The following is an 18,223-nucleotide window of genomic DNA, read 5'->3' as shown; positions in this document are numbered from 1 at the left end:
TCTTTTCCCTACCTCATCATGGAATTATGTTCTCATTTGTGTTGTTGTAGGATTTGAGCTTTCTGAGAGCAGGGACTGTGTCTGGTTTCCTCATTACTTATTTTCCAGAATCTAGAGCAGTCCTCGTACATGAAATACCTTAAATATGTGTGTGAATATACTATCTAGGGCCTCCATGATATTTATCTAGGGCTTCTCTGATAGCTCAGTTGGTAAAGAATCTGCCTGCAAGGCAGGAGACCCCAGTTTGATTCTTGGGTTGGGAAGATCCCCTGGAGAAGGGAAAAGCTACCCACTCCAGTATTCTGGCCTGGAGAATTCCACGGACTGTGTATAGCCCATGGGGTTGCAAAGAGCTGGACACGACTGAGCGACTTTCACTTTTCACTTTCACATGCCCAATCTGTCTCAACAGTATAATTTCATACATATTTATTTAATCTAAATAATTTCTTTTCAGCCTGAGAAAACACATAGCAGAACCTCAAAGAGAAATTCCTCCTTGTTCTATCCTAATACAGTTGACCCTTGAAAAACACTGTGCAGGTCCACTTATGGATTTTTTTCAATAGTAAATACTACAGTCCTACATGATCCAAGGTTGGATGAATCCATGGATGTGGAAACTTGGATATAGAGCAAACGTGAATATGGAGGGCCAAATCTGTTATACTTGGATTTTCTCTTACACGGCAAGTCAATGCCCCTAATCCCTGCACTGTCTAAGTCAACTGTATATGCAAAGTTCTCCAGTTCTCCAAAATATATAGTTAGATGAAGAGATATCAAAAATCAAATAACAAAGTACCATACAACTCAGCTAATGAAAGAAAGGAAGAAAATCTAATAAAAGGAAATTTTAATATAGTATTAGATCAAAGGAGGAATCTTTGTATATCAATTTAATCCTAAATTCTAAATTAGTATGTAACCTACCCATATGACTAAAATTGTGAAATGCAATATTTTAATATTGTATCATCAAAAGTTTTAATACTAAAAAAATCCTTACATTATGATCCTAGATTCTATCTCACAGGGTCTAGTCTGTCTTATAAACCTGCTACTTAGTACAATGTCTATTACATATTATGTGTCCAATAAAAATTTGTGAAATGTACCTTGATATTTCTTCATGAACAAATTTTCAGTGTTTACATTAAAGTATGTTAATACCTGAATATTATATGAGCATACAAAGATAAATCTTTATTCCTTCTAAGCTGAGATCTACTCTATAAAGTTCTCTTCTCCTTTATCTTAGTCATTTAGTCAATAAATATCTAGTGGTGCATGTACTGGTGCTTGTTCAGATGGAGTATCATACTATGTATTGCCACCAAAGGATGGAACATGGTGTCATAATACATGTAGTTCTCTCCCTGCAATAAGCATCCTCAATAGGTCTACCACTGCTTAAAATGTCCCTGCAGTCCAAGCTGAACACTTTGATGTTATCTTTAAAACTGTAAAAAAGAATATCGATATATATTTAAAAAATGATAAGGCTACTTATATTGAAGTCATCACATTTTAATTTTCTTTGCTGTAAAAAGGTTTCAATACTTAATCATGTTTCAAGTGGAATAGTCTAATGTTCTAAGATTACTGTAGTATTACACTCCACATACTTCAACAACACAGCAATTTCAATAAGGATCCTAATTTAAAAGAAAAACAAAAACAGACTCTCAGCTAGACTATGTAATTATGAAAACTTGACATTTGCTGCCACCTTGTGACTGAGTATAAAATATTCTTCATCCTCTTGGACTAAGAGATAAAAAGTGGCTTTTTCCCAAAACAACATGAAAGATTATACAACTAAACACCCAAAGTATTACAATATTGTCCTAGTTTATGAAATTATAGTACAGGCTTCACCACAGACACAAAACATTATTGTTACCTATAGTATGCATTTCTATATGAAGCCCCATGAACTTCCAAAATAATCCACCTATCTGATATGTGATTACTAAAAGAATTGTTATTCATAAAAAACATACTAATTGAAAAAAGAAATCAAGTCTTTAGGTTGGTTAATCTGCTTTTTTATTCTACAAACACATACAACTCAGAGTCCTTGCATTGAGGGGTCAGATCTTTATTTGGTCATTAACAGAGAAGAAAGTAAGAGAACCTTCTTCCATTTTCTTTTGGCATCTAGCCAAATGGGCTGGGGAGGGGGAATAATTCTAGTATTCAGGGACATTATCCAGTTACTATTTCATTATGGTTTATATTGTCCTACTTTTTCTTTCTTCTAATCATTTACCAGTAAGGCTGAAAAACCTAAGAGAAGAAACTTAAATCAGTCTGTAGATTGCAACCATTAAGGAGAACTAGAGAGTGACAGGATTTCCTTTAAAAAAAAATTAGGGATCATATTATCTACAGACTTAATCATCCCTTCACTTGGGGAATGAGATAATCAAACGATGGATCAAATGTAGTTTGGAAATGAATGGAAGAGAAATGGATCAAAAATGATTTTTTAGATCTCTGAGGCTTTTATTATTATAGAACATGCTGTATTTAGGGTTGACTTTCTGGAATCAACTTCTTGAATTCACAAAAGCCCCATATATATATATATATATATATATATATATATACACACACACACACACACACATACACACACACAAGTTGTACACCAGTACACCTTTTCCACAAAATAAAACAAAATTTATGAAACTCTACTATATTTGCTAATTCATTTACTCAACAATTATTAAACACGAGATATTCTGTAATCTAAGACAATGCACCAAGTCCAATGAGCTGAGTATAAGGCATACTTTCTTCCCATAAGGAACTTACTAAATAATAAAAGAGGCTGTAAGCTAATGCCCCAAAAAACTAAATGGTGGATGCATTTCTGGAGTAGCCAAGAAAAAGCCCATTTAGCCATAACAGCTTTTATTAACAAGAAAAACAGAGTAAGAGGAAATCATATTAAAGATACAAAGCATGATATAGACTGTCTTATTTGAATGATTACAAAATATTATACTTACCTAATCCATTACTATCTCTCTCTTACTAACACTAAGCGGTCTCCCCACTCCTCCTTTTGCCTTTGCTGGGACAGTGGCATAGACATTTTGAGTTCATTACTTGGATTACTGTTTGTCTACCACTGAATCAGGTTTCATAGAGTAGTTAAAATAGAAAGATTCTGGCTATTAAGAAATTCCCTACCCATGAAAAGCTAACTGTATAGCTTCAAGAACACTGGGATCTTACAGCCTTCATTAGACTGTGAGACTATAGGCTTATCTATCAAATTTTTATTTAATAATATTTAGTATATATTTAATAATATTTAACAGTAACTGTCACATACTGGGCACTCAATAAATGTTTGCTGAATGACTGAATTCAGCCAAAAAGTTTACTGGATTAAGTATAAAGCTATAAGACAGTTTAATGAAGACAATCAAAGGGAATGCTCCTAACAGTTTTGAAACTCATGGTTCCTTAACTTATTAACCGTGGAGACACAAACATAATAATCTGAAATTTTATGTGGTTTTCTACATCTTGAGCGTGACACAATTTTACAAATAGCTATAGCTCAGAACCAGGAAAATAAACATGCCTACAACAGTGTAATACCTTTCAGTTTAATTGCCACATCGATATAGGACTGCAGAAATGCCATGGATACTGCTTGCCCTACATTAAAATAAAAAATTAAATAGATATTACAACATACATATTTCTAAAGCATCCATACTTATACATAGCAAACATATAGATTAATGGGGTATCTCAAAATTATTTTATACTAAGAAATATTCTAATATGCAGCACTCAGTATTGTCCACACATTCAAGAGAGTTCCAAATACAACTAATTTTCTACATTCATACGGCAAGGAGTATAGCTGAATGGCTATTGTTTGAAGATAAAAGCAATATAATGCCTATAAACCTACAATAACTGTTAATCTATTAAAATCATTAGCTTGAATAACAATTTTACAAATTAGTAAGCTTAACATCTAGTTTAATCATAATCTTCAATTTATAAGTCAGATATATATAATCAGGGCTTCTCTGGTGGCTCACATGGTGAAGAATCTGCCTGCAATGCAGGAGGCTCAGATCCCCTGGAGAAGGGAAGGGCAACCCACTCCGGTGTTCTTGCCTGGAGAATCCCATAGGCAGAAGCGCCTGGCGGGCTACAGTCTATGGGATTGCAAAGAGTCAGATATGACTGAGCGACCAACACTTTGACTATACTATATATATAATCAGTTTTACAACCCTAGAAACAGCTCCGAAGTAAACTGTTTAAAAGTGTGGGACACATGAAAGCTATGTCATTTTACAATGTGTAATAACAGAATGCAAAAGTAAAATCTGCCTACTTTAAATGCCCTAATATGCAGCACAGTAGTCACCTCTAAAGGCTCATAATACTCACAGCCAGCATAGAAAAGCACTATGCTGTCAGAAGCCGTCACTGTCGCCTGAAATGTCTCTTCCGTTAATTCCACAGTGAGTTCCAAAGGTAACTGTCTCTTCCTGTCTCTGTAAACAGTTTCTTCCACTTCATCATCTTGAATTCCTGAAATGTTTGAAGGGAAATTAATGTAAATATAAATGTATAATTTAAAATATTTAAGCTCTTCTCCCAGGCAAGCATATGAAAATTTGGTACTTCATAGAACCTCATGAATTCATATTATCTTAATATTTAAAATGTATGATATTTAGAAAACTTTCCAGTTGTCTGGCTTCCTATCTTAAATAACTCTCAGATGCTTCCTGACCTAGAAATGATCAAGTTTTAGTTAATTCCAAAAGGAATAATATAATAAATAAATATAAATATAAAATAATATAAATATAAAAATAATAAACCTGTCAACAGATAACATTTGTTTCTAATCAATATATTAATTTATAACCTACAAAAGTCCTAGCACACACGTTTGACAGTATTTCTTTAGCTTCTACTACATGGCAAGCACTGTGATGGGCGCTAAGGAAAGTGGTGAGCAAAGCAGACGTAGTCCCTGACCACACAGTTTCTATCTATGGAGAAGTCAGTCAATAAGCTCATAACTAAATAAATATATAACTATAAATGTGATCAGTTTAGAAAGGCAAAAGACACAGTGAGAGATTTTAACAGGGAGATTTAAATTTGGCGATCCAACATCTACCAGATAATCAATAAAAGAATGTTTTAGACAAAGAGAACAACATCTGAGACATAAAAGAGCTCAGCATACTCTAGGCACTGAGGGAAGGCACATTTGACTAAAACGAAATAGACTGAAGGAATGACGTGTGAAAACTCTAGGCTTTCTAGATCATGTGTGTATTAGTCGTTCAGTTGTGTTCAATTCTTTGTGACCCCATGGACTGTATGTAGCCTGCCAGGCTCCTCTGTCTATGGGATTCTCCAGGCAAGAATACAGGAGTGGATTGCCATTTCCTCCTCCAGGTGATCTTCCCAATCCAGGATTGAACCTGTCATCTCTTATGTCTCCTTCTCCTGCATTGGCAAGCAGGTTCTTTACCACTAGCACCACATGGAGAGCCACAAGAGGTCATATAAACCAAGAAATTTAGATTTTATTCTATGTGTATTGAGTTATGGGTAGATTCTGAATACGTAAAAATCATTTCATTAACCACAATATATAGAAATATTGAATCATTATGGTATACAACTAAAACTAATATAATGTTACATATCAATTAAATCTAAAAAAAAACTTTTCATTAAGACAGACAGACCCACCCACCCATTCATTCATCTATCCATTCAAGTAGTAAACACACATATACACACATATTCTGAATTCACAAATGCCCTGTTGGAAGTTTGTACAGATCATATGGTAACACTGGAGGCATATCTAACTTGATTAGAGAGACAATTAAAGCTTCCTAGAAGTTGACAGTAGCTGAACATTAATAAAAGAAATATGAAACTTGAGGCTGTAGAGGCATATGAGTAAAATGAACAGCATGTACACAGCAACGGCAGCATGAAAAAGCATGATGAAACTGGAAATCTGAATGTCAACTAAGCATCTGATATTAAGAATTCTTAACCATGCAGATGTAGTAATAGCATTATGTTAATTTTAAAAGGATGCTTCCATGTCTGAAATACATGGAAATATTTATGGATGAATTTATATGTTTGGAATTAGGTGTAAAATAATAAGTAAAGGGCTATGATTGTAACAGGATTAGCCACTGACTAATGGTAGTTGGGTGAGGCCAGGAAATGGTTATCTGGAGGTTTGTTCTATTATCCTATTTTATGATACATTTATAATTCTCTGTAATAACATATTAAAAAGAAAGGAAGTGAGAAAGACAATGCATTCATAAAACTAAATTATTATTTTCTATGATTTCCAATACCATAAAAGACTAGATCTAGATTTTAGTATCACATCAGCAATTTTTAGCTGTGTGACTCTAGTCAATTACATAACTCTGAGTCTCAATGTTCAATCCTGTGAACCATAAGACTTACACTATTAATTTTAAGATACTTTCAAATATCACATTCTATGACACTAAAAGTTATGCCCTCAATATCAAAATTAATAAAGGCCAATTTTCTCATTTACAGTATTTTCCTATTATTCACATATTTTCATTTTCCTGCCAGTCCATTCTTATTTCCTAATCTATCCTTTCTTCTCTTACCTTGTTGTAACACCTTTCTGCTTTCCCATTCTCTTAATAAGCCACTTTAGTTTTTAAATATATTCACTCCTCAGCTCTACATTTCACCTACTTATCAACATGTATATATATTCTTTTTAGTCACACAGTGTTTTTCATACTCCTTTTTGTAGAACCCAGTTCATTTAATTCTGACTCAGTGTGTGTTCATTTCCTCTGAACAGCATTTTTCTTTATATTCCACTTTTACACGGTAACAAACTCTTTCCAAGCCTCAGCGATTTTTCCTAATTAGTGAGAAGGAATGAAAATAAGAGGGCAATTGTGTATTTGGGCACAACATCATACTATATTATGAGTCAATATGGATTACAAACATAGGAAGACCAAACACCCCCCACCCCCAAAACACAAGAACTGGGCTGAGGAGCGAAGACAGGAGAGAGAAAAAATGAGAAGTCAGCACCAGAGGACAAACTGAAGCCAGAGAGTCACTAAGTAAGATGAGACATGGCAACAAAATTTTGAAAAAGGCAACTTCCACTGAGGACAGGAATCCTATTAAACTGACATTTGGATGATTCCTGTGACTTTGAAAGTTTGAATATATGAACGATGATAGGAATAAAGCAAGGAGCAAGAGACCAGAACACAGATCTGCCTATATAATGATGATACTATGGTGAAGAACTCTGGCTTAAATCATTAGCAGTTCTAACCTCTGTATATCAGAAAACTAGAGCAGTGCTCAAACCATGAAGCTGGTCATGTATCAGTTAAAGCTCAGTGAAAGTGAAAGTGAAAATGTTATCAAAGTTTACTCCTTTTACTATTAACAACTGGATTCATTTATAACTACAAATATAACTATATTCATCAGAATTTTATACCCTAAATAGGAATAAAAAAAATAAATATCATACTGTGGCTCCTGGGTCCTTTTTAAACATGGAATAGATCAGTAGGACTGAAAGAAATGATCTGGAGGATAAAGGCACAGGCGGAAAGAGAGAAGCCTGACATATAACAATGAAAGATATCACACTAAGCAAAATAGAGCATCCTTGTATCTTTTCACCTAATCAACTTGCTAAAATGTGATGTGATTCAAAATTAATTTCTTCAGGTCTCTTCATATTCTTGAATGTGAAAGTTAATTCACTGAAATTTCACTGACCTTAAGGATGCTGGGCAGAAATGGGAGGGGAACATGAGCATCAAAAAAACACATTACCTATATTTAGCTCTTCCATGTCTTCATATTTGCCCATTTCCTCAACGTTCATGGTACTTTCCACATGGAATACTATTAAATCAATATGATTTAACGCCAAAAATTCCACTTGTGCTCCCTAGAAACACATTAATTTTAAAAGATATGACTAGAATATAATGAACCATTTTAATATATTTTACTTGTTTGACACTAAAATGAAACTAAACCTGTGAATTTCAATTTTAATATTTAAAAAAATGGGAAATTAACTCCACAATATTAAAAGTATCTAAACATTATAGAAAGATAGTGCATGCTACTAGAAAAAAGGGCAAAACATGGAACTGAAAGTCTCATTTGCTTCCTGTCACAGTTACATTCTGCTGAAATCTAAAGTATTTTACATATAACAGTAAGTCCCACCTCAATACAAGATACAAATATATGCAATTTTATTGCAAATAGCACCAAAATTCTTTTGGTATTTTACATGACTTAGTGACCAAACCACCACCACCATTCAAAATAATACTTAATCTAAAATAATTCCACTAGAGAGGCCCCTGGTGGCCTAGCAGTTAGGATTGGGGCTTTTACTGCCCTGGCCTGGGTTCAATCCTTGGTCAGGGAATTTAGATCCCACAGGTTGTGCGGCATGGCCAAAAAGAAGGGGAAAAAAAGTAATTTAATAAAAATAAATAAATAAATAAATAAATAAATAATTCCACTACAAAGTTCAATTGACTGTTTAGCCATAAACCTAAAAATAATACCTTGCCCCAGGTATTTTAAGAATACCAAATTATATTCCATTGAAATTATTCCATTAAAATTTCTTACACTAAGGCTCAACCAAAACTTTTTTAAAACGTGAAATTTTAGGCCACTAGATTATTTCAGTAATTATCCCTGCTGCAATCTCACAATCAAACTTGCACAGATGAGGAGTTGTTTCTTATGGATGAGCAAAGAAAGTGGTTTTTGGAGATGGAATCTACTTCTGGTGAAACAGCTCCAAAGATCATAGATATGAGAACAAAAGATTGAGAATCTTACAAAAACTTAGTTGATAGAGCAGCAGCAGTCTAAGGGGATTGATTCCAATTTTGAAAGAAGTTCTACTGTGGGTAAAATTCTGCCAAGTAGCACTGCATACTACAGAGAAATCATTTGTGAAAGGAAGAGTCAATCAATATGGCAAACTTTACTGTTGTCTTATTTTAAGAAATTGCCACAGCTACCCCAACCTTCAGCAACTACTGTCTTGATCCCTCAGCAGCCATCAACATCAAGGCGGGACCCTCCATGAGCAAAAAGATTACAACTCACTAGAGGCTCAGATGACGGTTAGCATTTTTTAGCAGTAACTATTGTTAACTAAAGGTACATACATTATTTTTTTTAGACATAATGCTATTGCACACTTAACAGACTACAGTATAGTATAAACATAGCTTTCATATGTACTGGGGAAACAGCATGAACTTTAATTCTTCTATAAAACCCTTTTCCCAATAACAAAGTAATGTCCTACTTTGGAATCCTTTATCTAATAGTTTAAAAAAAAAAATAGCTTCAGTAAGTATTCTTTCCATTACCTGGTCTAAAAGCAAAGCATAAGGACCTCACAGTACACACATTTGAACAGTATTACAGTTCTCAAAGTATTTTCCTATTTGATTTTATAAAATTTCTTATAAGTTAGAAGCAGAGGTTTTATAACTATTTCACAAATGAGAAAACTGAGCTGGAAGAAGTTAATTCAGTTATCTGGGCCCAGAACTAGCAGGAATGGAGTCAAGTCTTCTGACTCTTTAACTCAGTATACATCAGTCAGTTCAGTTCAATTGTTCAGTCATGTCCGACTCTTCGCGATCCCATGGACTGTAGCATGCCACGCTTCCCTGTCCATCACCAACTGCTGGAGCTTGCTCAAACTCATGTCCATCGAGTCGGTGATGCCATCCAACCATCTCATCCTCTGTCGTCCCCTTCTCCTCCTGCCTTCAATCTTTCCCAGCATCAGGGTCTTTTCAAATGAGTTAGTTCTTCACATCACGTGGCCGAAGTATTGGAGTTTCAGCTTCAGCATCATATCTTCCAATGAATATTCAGGACTAATTTCCTTTAGGATGGACTGGTTTGATCTCCTTGCAGTCCAAGGGACTCTCAAGAGTCTTCTCCAACATCACAGTTCAAAAGCATCAATTCTTCGGTGCTCAGCTTTCTTTATAGTCCAACTCTCACATCCGCACATGACTACTGGAAAAACCATAGCTTTGACTAGATGGACCTTTGTCAGCAAAGTAATGTCTCTGCTTTCTAATAGGCTGTCTAGGTTGGTCATGCCTTTTCTTCCAAGGGGCAAGCGTCTTTTAATTTCACGGCTGCAGTCACCATCTGGAGTGATTTTGAAGCCCAAGAAAATAAAGTCTCTCACTGTTTCCATTGTTTCCCCACCTATTTGCCATGGAGTGATGGGACCGAATGCCATGATCTTAGTTTTTTGAATGTTGAATTTTAAGCCTGCTTTTTCACTCTCCTCTTTCACTTTCATCAAGAGGCTCTTTAGTTCCTCTTCACTTTCTGCCATAAGGGTGGTGTCATCTGCATATCTGAGGTTATTGATATTTCTCCCAGAAATCTTGATATTTGAATCCAGTATTCATACCATAGACTTATGCAAGAGAATTTAAGTTTAAACTATCTGACCATTTGTAAACATATCAATAATTTTTTAGCATATGTTTAAAATATTTAGAAGATATTCTGAAGAGTTCTTAATTAAGAAAAATTTGCAGAAATTTTTAAGAATTTAAGAAATTCAAATATTTAAGAAATTTACAAAGGAAATACAGGTGACCTCACTAGTCGAAGTTATCAAAGACATGCAAATTAATATGGAAACTTTTTTGTGTATAGAAATAATTTTTTTTTAAAGATTACTACTCAGTACTGGCAAAGATGTATGAAGAACAAGGAATTCTAAATCCTTCTTATAAAATAATATTTCTGGAGGGAAATTTGACTGTGTATTTTAAAAGTCTTTAAAATTTCCATTGACATGTACACACTGCTATATTTAAAATAAAATGCCTTTCCATGGAAGAAAAGAAAGAAAAATCACATTCAGAAAAAAAAATATGAAAGTCAATTAACTTCACACATGAAAAAATAAAAATAAAAGAGTAGAATCCAAAGAAAACAAAAACACTAATGTGAAAAGATACATGCACTCCAGTCTTCATAGTAGCATTATTTACAACAGCCAAGATATGGAAGCAACCTAAGTGTCTATGAACAGACAAATGGGTAAAGAAGATGTGGCATACATATGCAATGAAATATCACTCTGCCATTAAAAAGAATGAAATTTTGTCATTTCCAATAACATAGATGGACCTGGAGGATATTATGCTCAATGAAATAAGCCAGGCAGAAAAAGACACTATCACTTATATGTGGAATTTAAAACATAAAACAAATGAATGAATATAACAATACAGAAACAGACTCACAGATATAGAGTACAAACTAATGGTTACCAGCGGAAAGAGGGAATGGGAGAGGGGATTAAGAGGTACAAACTACCATGAATAAAATAAATAAGTCACAAGGATATATTGTACAGCATAAGGAATACAGCCAATAGTTTATAATAATTTTAAATGAAGTATAATCTATAAAAATTTTAAATCACAAAAAAGATTAAAGTGGTTAAAGACCTGAGTTTTGAAAAAGAAAAATCTCATTTAACAAAATTTACTTCCAGAAATTTGGCATAGGGAAATAAATCAGTGATGTCCAAAACAGTGTTTAAAGGCAGGCATCACAGCACAATGAATGAATAATGAAATATTCAAGTAATGAAATATAACTGTATGTGAAAAGTAGGATGTATACAGCATGAACCTAAATTTCTTTAAAAATATGCATATGTAGATATACATTTATTTATATAAATACACACACACACAAACACACATGGAAAAAGAGATTAACAAATGAAAATAACACACCAAAATATTAACAATAGTTATCTCTGAATAGTGGCAAGTCATAAAATTTTCCTGTAATAAGCATATGTTACTTTAGGACCATGTGTATTAACCTCTTTTAAATAAGCACATGTTGTAGACTAATATAGAAAATGACCAACCTCTTCTGCTCTTCTGACAATAACATTAGTATCCTGAGGAATATCCGCGTCCAAAGAGTCCCTTTATCAAAATGGAAATAAATGTTATATGTTGCCAATCTCAAGAATAATAGTCATCCAGGAGATCAATCTAAAATTGAACTGAAAATTTTATACTAAAAATGTTTATGAAAAAAGATTACCATTTAGTGAGTATGAGAAATTTTACATGTAACTACAGACCAGGTTTAATCTACACCTTCATTTAGTAAAGTTTAAAGGTCTAAATATTAATCAAGCTGATAATTAAAGATTTCAATTCAGCAACTGGCTCTAACTATATTAGAATCTATTAGAGATTTGAATTTATTGCCAGTGAACAGATCACCAAGAAAAATACTAGTGTCCTGCTAAACACAGAATAGTTACTATTTCATGTTTAAAATACCTTAACAAAAGTAGAACTCCAGCTTTTCCCAGAAGACGCCAAGCAACCCATTCTGCAGTTGTTCTATCAGCTTCATAAGTAGCTTGTTGACCAACAATAAAAACCAGTGGTAATCCTAGTTGTAGATGAACAGTTGAAACTTGTCTAGGATCTCCAGCAACTTCAGTCTTCATTTAGAAAAAGAACAAAACGTCTTCACTATGTGATAATAATGTTCCAACATTTGGATTTAAACCCTGCTAATAATAAGTGAAAAAACAAGTCTGTGAAATAAATCCACAATTAACAAAAATGGTTTCATGGTTTTCTAAGTTTCATGCTCCCATGTACCTATATAATTTAAACTAACATATGAAACTAACAAATTTTACAAGTAGTTATACAGATATTTACAAACATAAAGAATAAGGATATCATAGAGAAACCAAAAAAAGCAATAAATAAAACTGTGGTGCTCCTGAATAAAGAGAGAGAGATTTGAAACAAAAACGAAACACATAACAAATTCTTCCATATAAGAATTTAACATATATAATGACATATTATGGAACAATGAGGAACATCTGAGCTGACATCAGCTTGAACACACATCTAACTTCACTCCTTCCAGAAATCCCAGGACAACTTCAGCAGTAGGATTTTTCAAAACAGATGAACATACATACATGAAGAAGGGAAAAGAGTAAAGGCAGCAAAGTCTTAGAAGCTAGAGAACAACAAAATCCTAAGCCATGAGAGGAAAGGATAAGAAACATTTCACTTTAACTGCAGAATCCTAAAACTGCTCAGGAACTGTCAGTGCCTGGAGCCTCCGGAACAGGGAAAGAAGGATTGGAAAGGGAAAGATGGCAGGAAGGCTCTAGAGTAAGAAAGAACAGACAAAACCTTTGGAGAAGCAGTTAGATCTCTAGATCCTCTTCCTTAACTCCATGAGCTTAGGCAACTACCCCTGCATCATACCAGAAGAAATCTGGGAGGACTGCAGGAACAGCTGAATGTGAACACCATGCTCACAGCAGAGGGACCGAGCAACCAAATACTGAGACTCCTTCTAGCCCCTCCCCACTCAGTTTCCAGTAAGCTAGCAGCTAGACTTCTGTATTCCAGCAGAAAACTGGAAGACCTTTCTCTGGGGATCTTGAACAACCACAAGTAAAAGCCTAAAGCTACTGACACTGTGGTTCACCAAAAAGCTGCCCAGGTCCAACCACCCTATGGAGCTCAAAGTTAACAAGTCTGATCCATAGTCTCAGAATTTCCAGCCAACTTCTTTAGTTTCATATTCTAAATCATGAACAAGGAGTAATAAGCATTTGAGGAAAGCCTCTAACATGAAAGACCAGAACAAACAGAAAAACAAGTAACATGGAGGAAACAGATTATTCAGGAAGAAGAAAGGTTCAGAAAACCACCACTGATAAGCTCGAAAAGATGAGAAGATACTGTATCCACAAAAAATGAAAACTAAAGTTGAATAAATCTGCCAGAAAGTACGGCAAAAGACAGCTGGAAAATAGAAAAGATAATAAAATTGAGGCACTAGTTCAAGAGACCCAACATTCAAACAGGAGTTCCAGAAAGAGAGAAGGGAGAAAACAGAAGGGAAGAAATCATCACTGAAATAAACACAGAAATTTCCCACAACTAAAGGAGCACGAGCTGCCGGATTGAAAGAGCCCACTGAGTAAAACCAGCATAGGGAATAAAAGTAGACATGCAGAAAGATGCTTTCTTGCAAATTTTCTAATAATAGAGAATCATTTTTCTAATCCTTAAAGTTTCCAGAGAGAAATCTGTATTTAGCTATGGTAGACATAATTCTAAGATGACTCCCAAGATTCCTGGTGTACACATTTTGTATAATCCTAATTCCTTGAGCGTGGGTGGTACTTACAGCATAGTCATTGCCTTGATTAGATTATACCATGTAAGACTGTCACAGCACAATGGAGCAAGACTGTCTTCTGGCTTTGAAGGAGAAACTTGCAATTCTTTTTTGAGAGGGCCACGTGGCCAGAATCTGAGAACAGACCATAGGAGCTAACAGCAGCACCAGCCATAAGCTAGCGAGAAGGCAGAAACCTCAGTCTCACAACCACACAGAACTGAATCGTCAAGACCTGAATGGGTATAACAGCCTGAAGGAACAGAAAAGCCTGGTTTCTTCTTTGTGTGTTTGGAGAACCATAAGCAATTCAATATTAAAAAGTAAAAAGGGGAACAGACAAGTAAGGCTGGAGAATTGGCCAAGGACCAAATCATTAAAAACCATGTACATCCTCCTGAGAAAGTAGGCCTTCATTCTGTGAATAACTGAAGCCATTTAGGAACTGCAAAAATTACCAGAACAAGATCATATACGTGTGTTTAAAATATATTACTATGCAAGCAACAGCGAGTATGAACTTAAAGAGGGTGAAACATAGGAATACAGACCAGATCAATTCCTATTACTAAAATAGTACACAAGAGAGAGGAAGAACCTGGGTTAAAGCACTGGCTGTTAGAATGAAGAATTTGAGAAGATATTTCAGATCTAAGGTCAGATGCAGAGAGATGCAGGAATTGAGAATGATTTTCTAGGCTTCTGCCATGAGTGACTGGACAGTAAATTAACCAAGATAATGGAGCAAGAACAGATGGTAAAAGACAACACGTTAATGTCAGACACGTAAAGCTTAGGAGAGAGACATCTAATTAGTAGTTAAATATATGGGACAGGAACGCCAAAGAAACATCTGACCTGAAAATTCAGATTTAAAAATCAAGAGTAGTTAATGCCATAGAAACAGATGAGGGTGTGTTCTGAGCCTCTATCATTGTGTATGTAGCAAAGCACCCCAAAACCTAATGGCTTAAAAAAAAAGAATCATTTCTGTTGTCCATATGTCTACAAACTCATCTCTGGCCCACGTTGCATTTGTGGGGCATTTTGACTGGAGGATGAAGGTTCCACTTTAAAAATGGCTCATTTATTAGTTAGCAAGCTATTGCTGACTAGTATGAGCTCAGTCAGAGCTATGGGCTAGGGGCCTCAATTTCTTTCCACATGATTTCTCCTCAGGCTTAATTTCACAGCAAAGTTGCTTGGTTTTGAGAATGAGCCTGTCATGATAATAAGATGCAGCTGTGCTATGTATCTACAACAATTAAATGTCCAGGAGCCCTATCTGCTTAACACACAAACACACAGACTCTCCAACCTGTATCTATTTTCATATGTTTAGAAGTGAAACAATGCATATAATTGCAATGATCACCCATCCGAAGTTTATCAAAAAGTTTGAATCCCAGCTTCCATTTTTATTAATGTTTACAGATAATGTTGACTGGTGAGTAGATAAAATCCTGAGAATTCTTAATATCTCAACATTGGAAGAAAAGGAAATGAGGATGGAGAGAAATGATGAAGAACTGTACAATGAACTTATGAGGGCTTTGTGGGGAAGTGGAAGATCAAACCAAAATCAGAGGATCTTCTCCCAATGGACATAAGATAAATATTTCCCTCTCCCATGTGAACAGAAAGGAAAAAGACCTATATACTGTTTTGTTTTTTCTTAGTTGCTTGAAGTCAAAATCCAACCAAATAAAAACTGACCACAATAAAGAACTCAGGAATGAAGCCAGTAGAAATGGGACTGATGAGCTCTGAATCTATTTAAATATGAAAGCAGGGCTTTTTTTAAAATGGGAATTATGATTATAGAACACAATATAAATATTATAACTGTTACAATGTAAAATAACACAAAACAAAAATCTGGAGGGTAAAGAGGAACTGAGATGGAAATAAACATATGAAGTTAATATTCTCATCTTTTACACCAAAGAGTAAATCAATATTATCTAAAATGAAAATATGCAGTTTTCTTAAAATAATAATTTTCACTTCTCAGTGTTTTCCATAATCATTTCAACACTTAAGACAGTATTTCCTAAACAGCCCTCTAATGATGAAACAATTTCTCAAAAGTTCCATAATTCCTCTAGTTTCATATCAGTTTCTTTTTCTTCTAGTAAATTCAAATAAGATTAAATATAATGCTTCTTACTATAAAGTAGCTCGTGTAATATATGTCCATGAATCCATTCATCCCTCTATCTATATGTATATATATGGATGCAGAGATGACTGGTTGCACCTAACAGTTCATTTCTGAATGATGGGAATTAGTGGATTTAAAATTTTTCATTCTTTATACTTTGCTGCACTGTTTGAATTATTTGTAGCACATATGCACAATTTTTATGTAAAAAGGACACGGTGAGTGAGAAGGCCTATTGAAGGTTTTACATATGCTCAGGATAACCCTTTATACTTCCAGAGAGAAGTCAGTTGATCACCTACTGAGTCTAAGATTCTTCCAGGCGGACACTAAGGAAAGTGAGACACCAAAAATGCTATAATGCAAATATTTATAAACTTTTAAAACAGGAATCAAAACATTCACAAAAGAGGTCTTTTCTTAGCCCATGATGTAATCTTTGTGATCCTAGAATGGTCACAGTTCATTATAACTATCACAGAATAGTTCCACAGTTCATTATAACTACCATTATAATTATACAATGCTATATTGGGTTGTTCAAAACAACAACACTTCAAGGCATTAAAATACCTTTTTATGAATACACAGTTTATCCTCTAATCTACCTTTAATAAGGTACTACTCCTAAATCTGCCTAAATGAAATAAATATGTTCAAGGGGAAAAGATATAGCTCATCTAAATTAAATGCATATCTGTGAATCAAAACAATAAATTTTACATACGAATTATCTAACATATTTAAATAAGACACATACCAGCAGAGGTGCTTCCATTGTCTTAATAAATCGATGAATGTTCAGTGTAGTCAGTGACTGTTTCATTAGTATTCTCCTACATGGCTGAGTCAAGTCCAAGACTGGTTTACAGTGAAAAAAGTAGAGATGTGGATATTCTATATCCTCACGGCTGCAAATTAAAAATGAGGGACAGACCCACTTGAAGTTCAATGTGTGATTCTTCTACTATACAGAAAGACATAATAAATCTCTTTGTCCTAAGTCTTGCGCTTTTGAATCACTGTTTTGGTAAAAGCCTAAAACAGTATAACAAAATTAAGTGGACCAAAGCAAAAAAAGAGAATAAAAGGAATTTTTGAGATGTATAAGCAATTTTTTTTCCTGAACTGTTTCATATAGTAAGTTTTAAATTAGGTTAGAGACAAGTCTACACAATTATTTTTAAATAAAAGACTGTCACCTTGAGGACAATGAGATTATCTTAAAATATAGTTGCTTTTCTACAGCTATACTAAATAAAGCTTTGTAACACAAATCTTCTAGGTTTAATTTAAACCCAAATCTGTTTTGAATAAACTTCAGCCAAAACATGCCTTAAGATAGAAACCATGTGACACTTTGTGAGAGTTAGTGAGTTTGTATCTGAAATATTAGAAAACCCAGCAAATGTGGCTTATAATTTGAGTTTTGGCATTGCCTTCAATATGAAAATTCAAAGATAAACTTATAGTAAGTAAAGTTTGCCAAAATTAAAATAACACTTTATAAATCTCCAAATGGCATTAGTACAGTCTGGCAAAATACTGCAAATTTTTATTTTTACAATGTTATTTTAATTATTGACACATGTTTCAACTGAGCTCCAAGATTCACTGACTTCAAATTTCATTACAAAGTAATATCTAATAGATTCAATGATTAAAGAAATGATCACTCAAAGATTACTTAATGCCTACTAT

The 18,223-nt window shown here is 34.2% G+C and overlaps 1 protein-coding gene across 9 annotated transcripts in view; it reads right to left on the bottom strand.

Annotated features, from left to right (window-relative positions):
- Positions 1-18,223, bottom strand: part of TXNDC16 (thioredoxin domain containing 16) — an 87,741-nt gene that overhangs the window by 25,826 nt on the left and 43,692 nt on the right. For all 9 annotated transcript variants that reach the window (XM_081506061.1, XM_081506054.1, XM_081506053.1 and 6 more), the window contains 6 exons: positions 17,283-17,433; positions 12,474-12,640; positions 12,047-12,107; positions 7,906-8,023; positions 4,438-4,581; positions 3,625-3,684 (listed from right to left, as the gene is read on the bottom strand). In XM_081506061.1, coding sequence (XP_081362187.1) covers positions 3,625-3,684; positions 4,438-4,581; positions 7,906-8,023; positions 12,047-12,107; positions 12,474-12,640; positions 17,283-17,433 — 701 coding nt within the window. The remainder of the gene's footprint in view (positions 1-3,624; positions 3,685-4,437; positions 4,582-7,905; positions 8,024-12,046; positions 12,108-12,473; positions 12,641-17,282; positions 17,434-18,223) is intronic.

This window comes from Giraffa tippelskirchi, chromosome 7 (genome assembly GCF_054371585.1).
Source record: "Giraffa tippelskirchi isolate mGirTip1 chromosome 7, T2T-mGirTip1v1.2.pri, whole genome shotgun sequence".
Classification (NCBI taxonomy): Eukaryota; Metazoa; Chordata; class Mammalia; order Artiodactyla; family Giraffidae; genus Giraffa; species Giraffa tippelskirchi.
This window is presented reverse-complemented; position numbering and strand designations above follow the sequence as displayed.